The sequence below is a fragment of the Chiroxiphia lanceolata genome, chromosome 20 (assembly GCF_009829145.1).
Source record: "Chiroxiphia lanceolata isolate bChiLan1 chromosome 20, bChiLan1.pri, whole genome shotgun sequence".
NCBI lineage: Eukaryota > Metazoa > Chordata > Aves > Passeriformes > Pipridae > Chiroxiphia > Chiroxiphia lanceolata.
Genome location: NC_045656.1, coordinates 7,827,404 through 7,842,752, shown reverse-complemented (window position 1 = coordinate 7,842,752; position 15,349 = coordinate 7,827,404). Strand labels below are relative to the sequence as shown.

At 43.0% G+C, this 15,349-nt stretch overlaps 1 protein-coding gene across 5 annotated transcripts in view; it reads right to left on the bottom strand.

The window, feature by feature from the left end:
* Nucleotides 1-550: 550 nt before the first annotated feature.
* Nucleotides 551-15,349, bottom strand: part of SPECC1 (sperm antigen with calponin homology and coiled-coil domains 1) — a 92,271-nt gene continuing 77,472 nt past the window's right edge. For all 5 annotated transcript variants that reach the window (XM_032707399.1, XM_032707400.1, XM_032707402.1 and 2 more), the window contains 3 exons: nt 7,012-7,128; nt 6,311-6,370; nt 551-5,544 (listed from right to left, as the gene is read on the bottom strand). In XM_032707399.1, coding sequence (XP_032563290.1) covers nt 5,455-5,544; nt 6,311-6,370; nt 7,012-7,128 — 267 coding nt within the window. In that variant the 3' untranslated portion in view covers nt 551-5,454. The remainder of the gene's footprint in view (nt 5,545-6,310; nt 6,371-7,011; nt 7,129-15,349) is intronic.

Sequence of the window (15,349 nt, the reverse complement as noted above, 5' to 3'; positions counted from 1 at the left end):
TCTTTCCTAATCCTCTAGTCCTTTAAGAGCCCCTAGTGCAGAAGACACACGGGTCTCTTCTGTGCCCTTTCCTTCCTTTGCACTTGGATGATTTCCTACTGTCTCGCCAGCACTACTTATTTCACAAACTGAGAGATCTCTTGCACTCCTTTATCCCCAAAACAATCTTCTGAGAGCCATCCAAATGCATGTAAATTAAAAAATGAAACATGATGTATTTGTGAAAAGAAGATTCTGAGCAAAATTTTCTTTGCTACCAGTGCAGGAGAATCAGTGAACCACAGACATCTTAAAAACTCTCCTGGGAGTCCTTCTTCCCAGCAGACTGAGGAAGAATCTGTTTTCATAGACTCAAGAGAATCCCAGAATGGTTTGGGTTGGAAGGGACCTTTAAGATCATTCAGTTCCAACCCCCATGCCCTGTGCAGGGACACCTTCCACTAGAGCAGGTTGCTCAGGGCCCTATTCAAACTGACCTTAACACTTCCAAGGATGGAAAATATCTTGGATTTTGTATTGTATGTAGATAACTGAAACATTACAATGAACATCAGAAACAGAAAAAGATTTATTAGAAATATTACACAGATTTTTGCATCATACATTTTAATAATGTTAATATTTAAATATTAGCATGTCCAAATCTGGCAATGCCTAGTATGTACATTCTAATGTGCTCTTTGTATAAATTAGGTTACGATGTAACATCTGTACCCAACAGGGAAAGCTAAAACTGTCAGAGGTGATTATCCCACATGGCAAACTCAAGCCCGGACCAACAGTCAATAAAAACATTGTGTGCAGCACTGCCCAGAGGGACTTGGCACACGTGCAAGTCAAAAATGCAGAGACCATCAGCTAAGAAAAAAATGTTAATTGCAGTTCAGTGAGAAGCTGTTTCTACACCGCATCAGTGAGTGAGTGTAGATGGCACTGGAGTTGGTACAAACCAACGGCTGAGCATAGTACAAGTTATTGCTGGGTTCAAAAATGCCTTAATGCTCCATGCCCTGAGTCTTTTTAGGCAATAGCCCTCTTCTGACAGGAAAATGCATAATCTCATCCCATACAGACCCTGCCTGTGATCAGATGCACAAGGCTCAGCTTTGCCAAGAGCTGGCCCTGTCAGATCCTTCCTGCTGGAATACCCGGTCCCCCCAGCGCAGCAGGATGAGGGAGGTATGAACAAACCAACAAGCCCAGGCTCATGAGGTCATTGCCAAGGAAGGGGGAAAGTCAGGGAGGCAAGAAGGTAGATTTTGAAGAGTTGCAGGTCAGGAATCAAACAAGGAAGAACCAACTGTTCTGCCTGTGTGCACACACACGGTCTGGCCAGAAAGCTCGCACGTAACTGAACACACAAAACAAGATAAATCATAGAGCAAACCTGTAAAAAACAAACTTAAAATCACAAAAATAAAACTGCCAAAACTCAAAGGGGATGTGCACAAGCCAAAAATCCCTCTGCTTAGCACAGCTGCCTTGCTGCAGCACAGGAAGAACTGGGAAATCTTTGTCCCCTTTGCATTTCCGTGACTGTCACAGGCACAGGAAGGGGAACACAGCAAAGGCAGCTGTGCTGTCTCCCTTCCTTATCTTCTGAGATCCACCCCAGGCTGCACTCTGAGGAGAAATATTCCTCAAGCTGACAATCCATTTGGAGTCTCTGATGTCCTTTGCTATCCACAAAGGCCCAGGTGTGTCTGTCCCACATTCCCTGCTCCTCACATGCTGGACTCTCACTCTACTCAGTCTCCCCACGTACCTTCTGAAACAGCTCTTCAGCCTTCCTAGAAAACCTTCTCAGAGGGCTGACTCTGGGCTGGCTCCTCCACACCTCTGTACCTTCCCAAGCCATGAAACAATTTGTACCTTCTATGTCTCACCCGAAATTCCAGGAGCCAGACTGTACACTTTTCACACTGTAATCTCCTTTCCCCTCTAACAGCTACAGCACAACAGTCACACGCTGCAATATCCCTCCATGGAATGTCACTGAAATCCCCATTCCAACCATCCTTCTCACATGCTCATCCAAAATCAGCTGTTTGGTTTCCTGCAGTCCAGCAGACTTCCCAAGTACACACCCAGGCACGTGCAGGTGCCTACGAGTGAGGGTGCATTCAGGGAGCATATGGTGACATGGGAAGAGATTCCATCTGCCTGCACCAGGGAAAGATCCATTACTCCTAAGAGGCAAAGACAGAAAGGATTTAGGCAGTTTAGGCAAACTTACTGCTCCAGCAGTATCTGTGCTCCTAAACACCATCCCCATCATTCCATCACGTGTTCCACTCCAGGACATCTTCAGAGGATTCTCAAAACTCCTATAAAGACTCTCCATAGCTTACCTTGACTAAACTCCCTAAAATTTAAAGGTGGCTTGAACTTTTGCATTTCAAATTCGACATGTCCTACAAAGGCCTGTAGATTCTGAAAATCAGGCCAGTCTGCAGCACCTTATATAGGATAAATTTAAATTCAAATTGAAATTTTAAGGTAGCATGAAAAAACAGCAGTAATTTGTGAAAATGCAGGTCTAGAAATGTAATTTTGCAAAGTTCAAAGGGAAGAAAAATACACAATATTGTAACAGAAAAATGATCAGATAAACAGTATTCCTAATCTCAAAAAATAATCTGGAAAACCATCTCTCAATCTTGAAGTATCAGCCTTTCAAAATGAGATGTTTTTCAGGTTTGAGGACTGAGCAAAAGGTGAAACTGAGTATCTTTTTCCCTGTTACAGCTCTGTGCTCTTAACTCCTGGATAAGTAAAAAACTTTAAGAATATACCACTCTAACTGGGTAGAATTAGTGTTTGGTCTATGCTACTGGGGGGCACGGGAGACCAAACTGCAAAGAGATGACAGAAACTTTGCTTTGCACAAATCATCTGGGGGGAAAAAAAAAGCTGTTAGATCCCCCAAATGGTCTGGAAGGTCGGAGTGAGCCTTGGAGACATAGATCAGGGCTTGGAGCAAACGATGCTGACACAGGGATAACACACATTCCGTGTGCACTGAGTCACATGGGACACACTTCCAGTGACCACAGGGTTAAGATTATCCTTTTTACATCAAGTGGAGCCCTCTGACTTTGAAATTTTTACCAGAGGCTGGGAATTAAAACAGTTTTTCTCATCCCTGCAAGTGCCCGATCCAAAGCCCACTGAGAATATGGAATTTTCTGTGCTGACTTCACTACGGCTCTGAACTACAGCCCGTTGGAGAGAGTTGGGATCCCTGCCAAGGGACACCTCCAGGGAAAAGAGCTGCTGCATCCACGAGGCAGTGGAGCTCTGCAAGTGGGACTGCCTGGCTAAATGAACTCTGCTTAGCAGAGTTCTCCTCTTCCACCTTACCCCATAAGAGGAGACCTGTATCTGAGAACACGGAGAGCAGCTCATCCCAGGTTCTCCAGGGATGGAAGAGTGTGTGCTGAGAAATTCTGGAGAGCTCATTCCATCTGGAAAGCACTCTCTTGCAAAGATCTAACTCTGGCCAGCATTCACAGCTGCTTTCTCACACTATAGGATGACACCAAGCGTGTAAGGGCACTGTGAGTGCGTGCCACTGTCCTCTTCTATCACACAGGCTCTCAAAAGATTGGAATCAGACCTTCCCACATAATAAATGTCAGACTAAAACTAAGAGCAAGTGATGCTTTTCTCCTTCTGCAGAACAGGCACACACGTCCTTTCTGTTCAATACACTCACTGGCCTTGGGCTCTACCATCTATCCCTGAATCCAGCATTTTGCTGTGAGAAAACCAAGTCTGAACTAGGTTGTTTACTAATTAAATAGTATTAAAAAATAAAATCAAAAAACAAAACCAGAGGTTGAGATCAGCCACCTGCAAAGCCCCAGAAACCCCAAAACCAAGTTTCTTCTGTGAAATCTTGTTTCTGTTTAATGAGCCTTTTTTCAGGAGTTAGGAGCAGTGAGTACCAGTATTTTTTGTAAGAGAGAAACAATCCCTAGCTCCCTAACACTAATGTTCACAAACCATCAGGTCTGGTCAGAGCCTTAAACACAGTAACTAAACACCAGCTTTCTCCTACCAGCGTAACCTGGAGCAGCCAGGCAGCCTTCTACCAGATCCTGCACATGGATGCTCTCCCAGACCTGCTCCAGGAGCAAATCAAGTGGCCTGTCTGATCCTGCCACCCTTGGAGACAAACAGAAAAAATTAACTTCATGAGGTGAAATAAGAGAAACAGTATAATGGAAGTGAACAGTATCTTTCAGACGTTCTGCTAACAGCATTACTGAGGTGGAAAGCTGCTCGCTGGCGCCTTGTGTCCGTGACACAGAGATGGGTTCCAGTTACATTCTTTGTAATTTGTGGAGTGAAGATGCAACTTCCACTGGTACTAATATATCACTGTGTTCATTTACAGGGTAACATCACTTCCAAGCATGTAACAGTGCCCTGTGGACTGTATTTTATTGGACAGGGCACAGGCTGTCTCTAGATTCATGACTCTATGCTGCAATTACATATCTGTGCTGACTAGACAGGAGCAACACAGAAAAAAAGAAGTTACTGCACTCAATCCACATAAAATATGAACTACTGAGATGTCACTGTATTGCTCAGAGTCATCACCTGATTACTGGCACCTTCCAGACTAAAGCTATTAAATTGCATTTGCAAGGTTCCTGTGATAACTGTGCCTGCACAGTCAGCTGGGAAACCGAGCTCTGGCTTCCCGGAGTCACCAAGTAACAAAGTTGTAGTAGTAAATCTACTTTTCCTCAGAGAGATTACTTCTGTTTGAGCTGAAATGAAGTCCCAGCACCTAACAGGATCTTGTAGAGTTCTTTCACTAACTGGTGATGGAACAGAGGGTCACAAATGGTCCTGTTATTGTCCTGCTGATTACGCTATGAGGAGCAAACTAGTGCAGTTATTGGGTGAGGTGTGTGAGTAACTCAGGCTAAGGTTCTACACACTTAGTGCACCTGTCCTGGTCTTCTAGAAAATACATGGAGGCAAGAAAACAACACGTATTTGGGATGAGTTAAGCATGTTTTGGCAAGAAGAGCATTTTGTGAGCTTTTGTATTAATATTAATATTAATCTCCCAGCCTCCCTTGAGTGCCAGCATAGTCCACATTAACTTAGAACTTCATTCTGTAGCAGGTCTCCTGTTGAGGCAAACATTGTTAGCCCAAGGGAATCTCCAGGAATATCCCACGTGTGCTCAGAAATGCTCTGTGATTTCCACGTGGGAATAAAATTACAGATGAATTTGGCTTGTAAAGGTGGACAACAGGTATTTATTTGGTTGCAGTCCCAGATGTAATCAAAGTTACGGAAGAGCTTTCTTTCCCACTAAGAGCTTCAGTTGGTTGTGGAAGAGGAGCAAGCGGGTTTTTAAAGTGATCGAGTGCATCTGTAGCATTCTTTGTTCTCTTCCTCACTTCTGTCCAGCTCTTGCTCTGCACCTCAGGTCTCGAAGTACTTGTAAATCTGGGCGACGTACTGCATCACGCTCTGCCAGTCCGGCCGGTCCGTGTACATCATCTCACTGAGCTCCTGCACAGGACACACAGAGCAGAGCTCAGACAAGCACCACCAGGGTTCCCTGAGGAGCTGAGGCCACTGAACACTTCTGCTTCCACCCCAGAGCTCCCTAAAAAGCCACACACACTGCAGTGATCTACTGGCCAAGTGCAATTCTGAAACTTGTAAACAAACTGGTTAAACAGCCACACAGAGCCTACAGGCTGAAAAGATTTCTTCCACCTGCAAGGACCAATCCTCTATATAACCTCACTTACAATTTCATTTATAACTTCATTTAAGTTGCTGCTTCTTTGCATGTCTTTGCTTCCGTATTTAGCTCATGAACCCCATAATATTTTTCCCTTCATATTAAACTTATCTTGCCCTTGTTACATTGTTGATTTTGGAAAAGGCTTTTTGAACAGTTTAAAAAGCGAATTATCTTTCTGTTTCTTCAAACACAAAACCAAAAGGAAACAAAATGCTCTAACAGGCAAGTCTTTGCCCATGAAAGTATGAATAATCTGGAGTTGGCATCCCAGAGGAGGACATAATCAATATCCTCTTTTCAATATTAGATGACCTTCATAAGTTCCTTCAAATTATATTAATTCTGTGATTCTTCAAGTTCTTTCTGGAAGTTTTCCTAGCACTATGAGCTTTCAAATGATAGCAGAGCCTTCCCCAGCACTATGTGAACACTTTCAGAGCAAGGTCACAGACTGGCCACATGGCAACAAAGGCACTGGAACAGGGTATGAAGCAAATCCTCCCTTGCTAAAAGAAGGCCACTCACCAGACTGGGTTTGATGCCCACACTTTCAGCAGCTTGAAATGCTAACAGCAGATTTCTCTTCTGTAAAAGTAAAAGTTCAAGAGGATTAACACCAAGGTATGATTCCTGAACCCTTCTGGGTAATCAGTAAGTTTAAATGAGCAGGTATATTTGAAAACTGTAAACCACTAGATTCCACACTTGCACACAGATTACTAAGGTACACTCACAAGTTCTTTGTCTTTGAATAGCTCATCTACTTTTGCCCAAGCTACAGCCTTCTGTTTCTTACAGAAAGGTTCTTGTGGAACTGATAACTTGGAAAAAAAACCCACTGAGCTTCTGTCTTTATTATGAGTGACAGGTTTCTGCAGAGGTGTTAAATAATGTAAGGCATTCCTTTATACAGTATAATTTTTGTTGTAATAGGTACTAACTGTCTGAGGTAAATCCAGATTCCCCCCCTTTGTGAGGATCCAGACTAGTGTAATCCAGCATGTGTGATGTGTGCTGCTGCCTCAGGAGTCCAAGAATGCTTTAGCCTTCCAAAAGGGATGCTGCCCACAGCCCTCACTGGATTCAGCCAACCTGTCACTGACTCTTTATCCAGTAGTCCCTGCATTTCCCTCTGGGAACTCACTGTTGGTTTCCTTCCCATGTTCATCCATTCCATTCACTGTGAATTCTGCAAATGCTGTAGGAGCAGGTACAACACAACTTACCTTGTCCTGGCTGTTGAGCTCCTGGTAAGGAATATGTGCAGGCAAATAGGTGTGCAGGAGAGCACAGAAGGCCAGCCCATCACTCCAGCTGCTGCTGAAGTTGGTAATATCAATATTCTGTAAGACAAAACATGAACCATTCCTGAACAGTGCTACATAACACACACAAAAAAATCTCCAAACCAAAGATTTTATGCAGTCATGGAACAAAAACCCCAAAGCTGAGCTAAACCCCAGAGCTGAGCTAGGAAAATCTGTAGTGACACTCCCACCGCCGCCAGCTCCAAAAGGAAGGAGGTGAAAAAGAAACATCTGGAATAGTCTTAATATAGTTGCGAGTTTAAATGGTAAAAAAACATCTTCCTTCCCCTTGTTGCTGGACAGTGGGACTGTTCTTTGCTGGGCAAATAACTCACTACAAGGGTGCACAGAGGAAGCCCAGTTTCCCTGCTCGTGACAGCTGAACTCCAGAACCTGGATTACAGTGAAATAGAAAATGGTATTTTAAAGTCAGCCCATCTGTAGAGAACCCCTTTAAGAAACAGAGACTTCTGGGGGTACAGAGTGCACTCAGGGTTCTTCACAGGGACTCTCTCAAGAGGCACAGCTGTATTTAAATCAGGCTGGTGGCCCAGTTCTGCTCCTGTGAACAAGGTGACCTTTCCAGTGCTCCTGTGGGCACTGACTGGCCATACCAGCACACTAAGGAATTCTCAGGGCTAAGTTTTGCTGCTGTAGCAGCAGCTGTGGTTCCAAATACCAGCTAAAAACAAAACAGTGAAGTAAGTGATACAACTGCTGGAGTGGGGATGCTCCAGGACACGATGGAACCGCCCCATCTCTCACACCACGGCAGGTGTGGAGCCACCCCCCAATCGTTCTCACCAGCCACATCATCCTGTGTGCTGAACCTCACATCAGGCAACCTGCCACTTCACTTTTCTTTAGCTAGTTTGTGGTTTCTCTCAAGATTCCCCAAAAGGCAAGGTTTTTACTGCATCTCTCATACAATAGCTAATGCAGACACAAGAAAATCCAGACAGGAATTATTTTAGCATGTGCTTTTTGCTTATGATGATTAGTTGTCCAACCTGGACTTTGTCCAGTCAGACAAGATTTCAAATTACTAATAAATGTCCATAATCAAACATGACTCAAACTGAAGCAGTACAGAGTATTTCAGGTTGGAATATCTGGCTGTAATAAATCTACAAACCTAATGGGTTCAGAAAGCAGCCAACACCACCACACTGCACCAGCCACCACATTGTGCTGGGCCCTACTAACATCTGTCAGTGGAGATAAAAGAAAAATGAGGCACTGGCTGAACACCATCATAAGAAAAAAATGATTTTGCTCTGAAAGCTGCCTGGGCTTTGCCTGTTCCATAAAGTCACACCGTGGAAACCCAAAGTTTGTGTGTGTGGAATTGGCAGAAGTTGGATTACTCTCCTTTCTTTAAGTTGCAGACAAACAAGTTCCTTTCTATTTATCAATCTGCAGTTAGTGGGAAAGGACTCACTGCCAAGTTATAGAAGTGTTTTTACTGAGGCCAGTATGTTTTATCAGCAAATAGCCTATCATCAAATGCCAATATTCTCATTTTATATTGTATGATAGAAATGGAAAATGGAGGTCGTTCCTCCCCTCTGCCAAAGGCCATGGAAACAGGAACAAACAAAGCCTTAGCTGAGCAACAGGACTAGACAAAAAGGCAAGTCTTGTTTGTGTGGGAACATTATATCTATCCTTGTTTTCATGATGCTATAATGAGACATGAGATCCCAAACTGCTCCTTCTTCCTCCTTTCACTATCCCAGCATCAGTTTGAAAATTTTACTCCTCCTTGTAGTTCTAGCTATAATTAAAAATGTTCTCCTCCTCCCATCTACCAATATCTACAGATAAGAAGCACTAATGTCTACAACAATCAGAAATAAGTTCAAAAATCTTCACATCCCCCAACAGCATTGTCCAGCCAGTCAGCTTCAGTAACTCTTGGATCCAAGTCTTACAAACAAGCAAAAGTTCAAGGATGGGGTTCTGCTGACCATATTTAAACCACAGATGAAATCTACTGCAAAGTGGTATGCCTTGACCAATAGAGAAAACCAACTCAAATCTGAATTTTTGTCCTCTATGCAAAACCAAAACGAATGCTCAAAGATTCAGCTCAACTGTTCAGTTAATAGTGCACAAGCAAACACTCAGACATACTCAAAACCACTTAGCTCCATTTTTACCTCCAACAAACAAGCATCAATGAATTTTGGTTATTTTCCTCTAAACAAAGGCATTTCCACTTCATATATGGCATAACCCCTCTGTGGCATTTCATCTTGGCTTCTGTGTTAACTAGTTTTGAATTTGGGATATAAGGTCATGGTAAATGGAAAGTGATCTGTGTTTTGCTACACTGCAGCTTTATTTGTAATACCTCCTCCACTACACCACACCAAGAGGAATTAAGTCAAAACAGAGACAACTCTTGATTTCTCGGAAGATCTCTGGCTCCCCTGAAGCCATTTGAAAAAAAAAAAATAAAAAAAAGGAAAACAATTTAGGGAATGAACACCTCGGAAACTATTCACTTCTCTTGATTGTTTTGGCAGCATAACCCGTCTGTCTTTCTGCCCCACCTCTCTGCTCCTCAGCACACAGCCCATGAATATCTGGGAGCTATTTGTGTTGATGCTGATAATGTACAGTCCCAAAATCAGCATGGAGGGCTTGGTGATTTCTGTCTCCCAGTGTGTTTACAGCAGAACCCCCACCCTAAGGTCTGAAAAACTGCATGTGGCTTCTCATGAGACCCCTGGAAGTTAATCTGGAAAGGATGGCATCATTTAGGAAGAAGATGCAGAATGAGTATAAGGAGAAATATGAAAGTGGAGTAGGGACTGCAGACCAAACTGAGCTTTAGCATGAAAAATTTGGCATCGCATCGTCCCAGTACATCTCGTGGTCACTGGTACCCAAGGTCTTGAGCACAACATCAGAGGATCCACACTGCTAAAGACACCTGCAGTGCCACTGTCAGTGAAAATAGTTCATTCTTTTCAAATGAAAGCTCACCAGTGAGCTACTACACATACACTGAGAATAATAAGAGACTGGGATCTGGAAGCACAGCTACCAAAGTACCAAAGTACCCAGTATGGTTTGTTTCTATGAACATTAAAGTACCTCACATTAGGCAAAATTAAAAAAAAAAATCCAAGCAATGTTATTTAGAGAGCAAATGTATTATCTATGATATAGTGGCAGGTCAAGTCTAAAAGACACTAAACACCTGCAAGTGATTAAACTCAGCCCCCTGCCCTGGGAACATGACCTTTGCTTGCAGATAACAGAGACCTCTGAGAGCCACAGGAAAGACACACAGGGAAACCTGTCTGATCTGTTCTCACTAAAAACAACTTTTTGTTTATCTGAAAAAACACCACCCCATTAGGTTTCACTACATTTTTGACTCCAAGCAAAAAGCAACAATGACATCACACGCTCTTCCTTACAGGCCGAACATGTTAAAATACTGATACAAGATATTCCCACTGTGCAGATGTTACTGTGCCCACAGCAGTGGCTCTCTTGAGTCAGAATCTTCTCTCTAGGACCCAGAATTATCAATTATAGACATGAATCAGCTTGAAGATAGCCTGGAACTCTGTAGAAGGAAGCCTGCAATAAATACAACCTGAGCATCATTTTCCCCACCCTCCTGCCTCTACCATGTCATGGGTATGGAATGGAACACCAGGAACATGCCAGAGTGGCATGTTCAGCCCATACAGAGGTTCAGAGGTTCAGCCCATACAGAATATAAACTTAAATACTGAAAGCAGAACAGGTTAAAATAAATATATTGGACAAGTCAAAGCCTTGTTTTTAATAGCAGCTCCCCCTTAGGAGGCTCAGTTTTCTGCTGTCCTTCCAGCTCATCCCTACCCAGACCCACATCTCCTCACAGGCCAAGTCCTGAACAGCTCAGTGTTTTCACCTGGTTATATTTAAACACACATGTCTGAGCAGGAACCTCCTTTTCGTGAGCCACATCTCTGCACATCTGAACCCTGACCTTTCTAATGTAAAATGGATCAAGGCACTTGGAAAGGCAACCTCCAAAGATGACCTAAACCTGCCCATCTTTAACAACAGCTGCATGAAACTGCCAATCTAATTTGATTTATTACACCCCAATTGGTTGGGGCCATGTCAGCAGGACTCAGACAAAGAAGTTCTATCAAAGGAAGTGTACAAACTTCGGGCTCTGACCAGGCAAGTTCTAAACACTTCCTAAGTAGTAACATGAGTGAAGAATGGCTCCTTTTAGCATGACCAATCTTCTGAGCAAATAAAACACTCCAGTTCATCTGAAATGCTCCAGCAAAGATATGAAACATTTGGGCAATCTGCTGGAAATAGGGGTGAATGAGAAATGTGGTCAGGTCCAGTTAACACGGATGAAAGGCATAAATACCTGAAATTAAAGGCTGCCTGGATTCTTCTGTAATTACAGGGTGCACCCAGATGAGTTGGACAATTGCACACAGCTATTTTCAGTGGGTAGCTGCAAGTCTGAAGTGATTTACATATCACATTTAGTCAATCTACTACCAGGAACCTTTCTGAATTCTCTTACAAATCTTTTTCTGCTAAGATGAATACATAATAAAGTAATGCCTTTTGGTAAAAAAAAAATAAAATCCAGAATAACTTCAGGAACAGCAATACTGTGTACTGTATAGAGATTAAGTGGGTAGCCAAGACTGGGAAGGAAGCCAAATGACCTTCTATCCTCCAGGCTGTATTAATATCCCTGGTTCAAATGGTGCAGGCAACTGCAGTCTCCATAAGAATTGTTTTAACCTTTCTTAGAAACACCAAGTTTCAGTCCCATAATCCGTATTTCCAGTGTTTCTCCCAGCATGTCAGTCAGCCAAGCATCTTATTGCTGGTGACACATGTATGGAACAACAGAGCTCAGATAACAAAATGCTCTGTGAAGATGCTGTTAAATCATGTAATAACAGCACTGTGAGCTGACAGGAAACTCGTGCTAGCTCTTTAAAAGTTCTCTCATTTACTTTTTATAAAGAATCCCTACTTCCCATCATTCCTAGGTTCTGTTTGCTCCACTGCTGCCACAGGTGTTGCCTCAGGTTTACCATTTAACATTTGCTTCAGTAAGTGTGAATAAATGAGCCTTTTAGCAAAGACAAGACATTACAGGGTTTATGGCTATATTTTTTGCAAAAGCATCAAACATGAATTTGCTACAGTAGTCACCTAGAGTGGGGACACTTACAAAGAGGAAATTTAACAAGGTTATTATCATGCATCTTACACAAAGATTTTTCAGCTCCCAACTGTTTTAGTCTCAAAAGCTAGAGAAGATACCAAGAAGTCAGGCAGGTCCAATTTTCTTTATTACTTTTCCTAGTTGAGGCAGAGGTAACAATTGGTGGAATGATGCTCCCCAAAGTTCTGTGCTCAAAACAAGCTCATCTGAACAGGAGTTGTCCCAGAGACATCATTCAGAGTAAATTGTAAAGCCATTCTCAAATGATCTGTGCAGTCTTCCAGTTCAGCTTCATGAGGTACCGAGGAGGTCCAGGACCTCTACAAGGCAGCTTAGTTCTGGTATTTTGATTACAAAAGAGGAGTGGTGCCGAAATGAAGTTGTCACAATAATAAAAAATGAAAGTAGTAGGAAATGGGAGACATTTAAGGTACTAGTGATAAAGTAATTATGTACCCTCACATTTCCTCTGCCTGCAAGGTGAGTTACTTCTGACACTGAAGCCATCCCTGCAACCTTACATGAGTAACCTCCCTTAAATGAACCAAACAGCCCCTGTTTTTGCCCTTCAGGTCTATTGTTCCCAGGACTGTGTGTGGACTGGCAAACATGTCACTATATTTTTGGTCATGTTTTTCAGGTTCTATTTACATTTCAATATGTAAAAACTGACTTCTTATAAAAAAGACACATTCTGGTGAACAAGGGTTGAGAGTAGCTGCTGGCACAGTGCACATAACACACAGTGAACATATCTGAACGTTTCCTAGCAAATAATAAGAGTTGTTTTGAGTGCAAATAACCCCATAACAACATCCTCATTACTAAAAGTCACCTACTTCAAAGATCTCACTAAAGGCTGATGAAGTTATATATTCCTTATTTGGGATCTTAGTTTATATTGCTTTGCACAAGAGAGGGAGAAAATGTCTAAAGCTGAGTTCAGCAGGAGCTGGCTGTTACACAAACACACAGGGCCAAGCAAGAGCTGGTCTAAACAGAAGCAATTTTGTCAATGCCTCTGGGTCATTTCAGAGATGAGGTAATGGTGACAAAAGATATTTATCAAGTGTGACTTGATAAATTACAGTACTTGTGTAATTTAAACCACTGTCATATTGCATGAGAGGGCAAAGTAAGTGTTAGCTGTGTCTGGAGAGGCAGAAGTGGATTACCCAGCAAGACCAGGGACTAACAAATTCTCCCTATTGTAGTAATCCCATTAGATACTGGTGAGTCCTTACTTCTGCTCTGCACTTCTCTTCAGTCTAAATCACCCTTGTTCAATGCTCACTTGCTGAAAACCAACTCCCTGCTTGCCACACAACTAACACTTCCATCAGCTTTCTCAGCCACTCCTATAAATGACACCACTGGTGAGTGCCACAGGGAAACAGGCTGGGCTGTGTCCCCTCATCCCCAAGGCTGCAGGAGTGAAGATGCAGCAGCACAGCTCCAAGGACCACACAGATACTCTGGGGACGGGGGGAGGGAGAGAGGGGGAGGAATTAGATCCACTCTGCGTCCAAGACAGCAGCACAGCTACTTCCTGCCTGGAGCCCTGGTGCAGAATTGCTAATGACCACACTGGCTGCTCCCACAGCTCTTTCTAATTATCTGTATTGAGAGTTCAGAGATTAGGCATGTCCTGGAATTCCTGGGCAGAGGGGCAGGCTGCAGGCTGCAGCAGGCTCACGGTAAAGGATGGAGACAAGGTGGGGAGAGGTCCCAAAACCAAAGGTTATGAATGGATCAGGCTGCAGGGCTCAGCTGTCTCCCAGTTAAACTCCCAGGCTGGAGCTGTTCCAGGTGGTGCCCAATCAATTCAGGGTTTTCAGTGATTGTCAGTGCATCCAGGCAACACAAGGAAAGTGTCTTGGACTTTGGGATGGATAGAATGCAAATGCTATTTTTAAAATTACCCAGCAGGATAGAAAGTTATGCATGAGAGAGCTGCATGGGCGTCTATTTTATCCCTCCAATCAAGAGACTTGTATTTGTTTACAGGATAAAGCCCTTTATGTGAAAAAAGGTTGGCTCAAGTTATTTGGCTACAGTGGAGAAGCAAGTTTAGGCACTGGCATCACAGAGAACAGGGCCTACACACTGGTAATCATCCTGATTATTCCCAAAATGCCATGATTTGGCTGCTGCATGTATTTTCCAGACCCAAGCCCTGGGTCCAGCTTGGACATACAGAGAAATTGCACGTACACATTCAGCTGTAAGTATTTTTACTTAGGAAAGGAAAACATTTATTCTGGAAAAAAAAATTGGGAATCCCTTGAAATTTTCAGCCTGTATTTTCATGAATTAAAACATTCTCCAGATTGACCTTTTTATCAGAGCATCTTTCTAAATATTAATAAACTTATCACAATCCAATTATATGATTCTGTGATCTGTATTTTAACTGCTGGGGAAATCAATGCAATGTTATAATGTAAAACTACCAAGGTCACAAAGATGGTCCACAGTAGACTTGGGAGCAAAATTCCTGACCAATGTACTGTCAATTTTTATTAAAACACTGGATAAACTCTCCTATCTCAACAGTTATTACCAAAACTCCTTTCAACTTTTGTATAGATAAGAGAGGTCAACATCCTCCTCTTCGTCAAAGATCAGAGAAACACAGAGACGGTCAGAAATTTCACCCATTTCTCAGAAACTCACAGAATATGCTAATATGACTTCCTGGGAAAAACCCATTGCTCATATATCCCACTTCTGAATGTCAAAATGCAACAAGTGCTGAGGAGACACAGAGCTCTCAGGAAACACGAGCGGCCTCTCCGAGCGCAAGGGCTACGCTGGCACCGGCACTTCAGGGGACGTGTCTTTGTGCCCCAGCTGAACCTCCTCGAGTTCCTGGTGAGTCAGGGCTTTTTCCTGCTGGCTCAGCAGGCTCTGGCTGATCCCAGCACACAGGTTGGTGTAGCAAAGGGGACATAAGATAGAAATCTGGTTAGTTTAGATAGAAACCTGAGAGAGAGAGAGAGATTGATTCATTTTGGAAACGTCCTGAAACAGTTT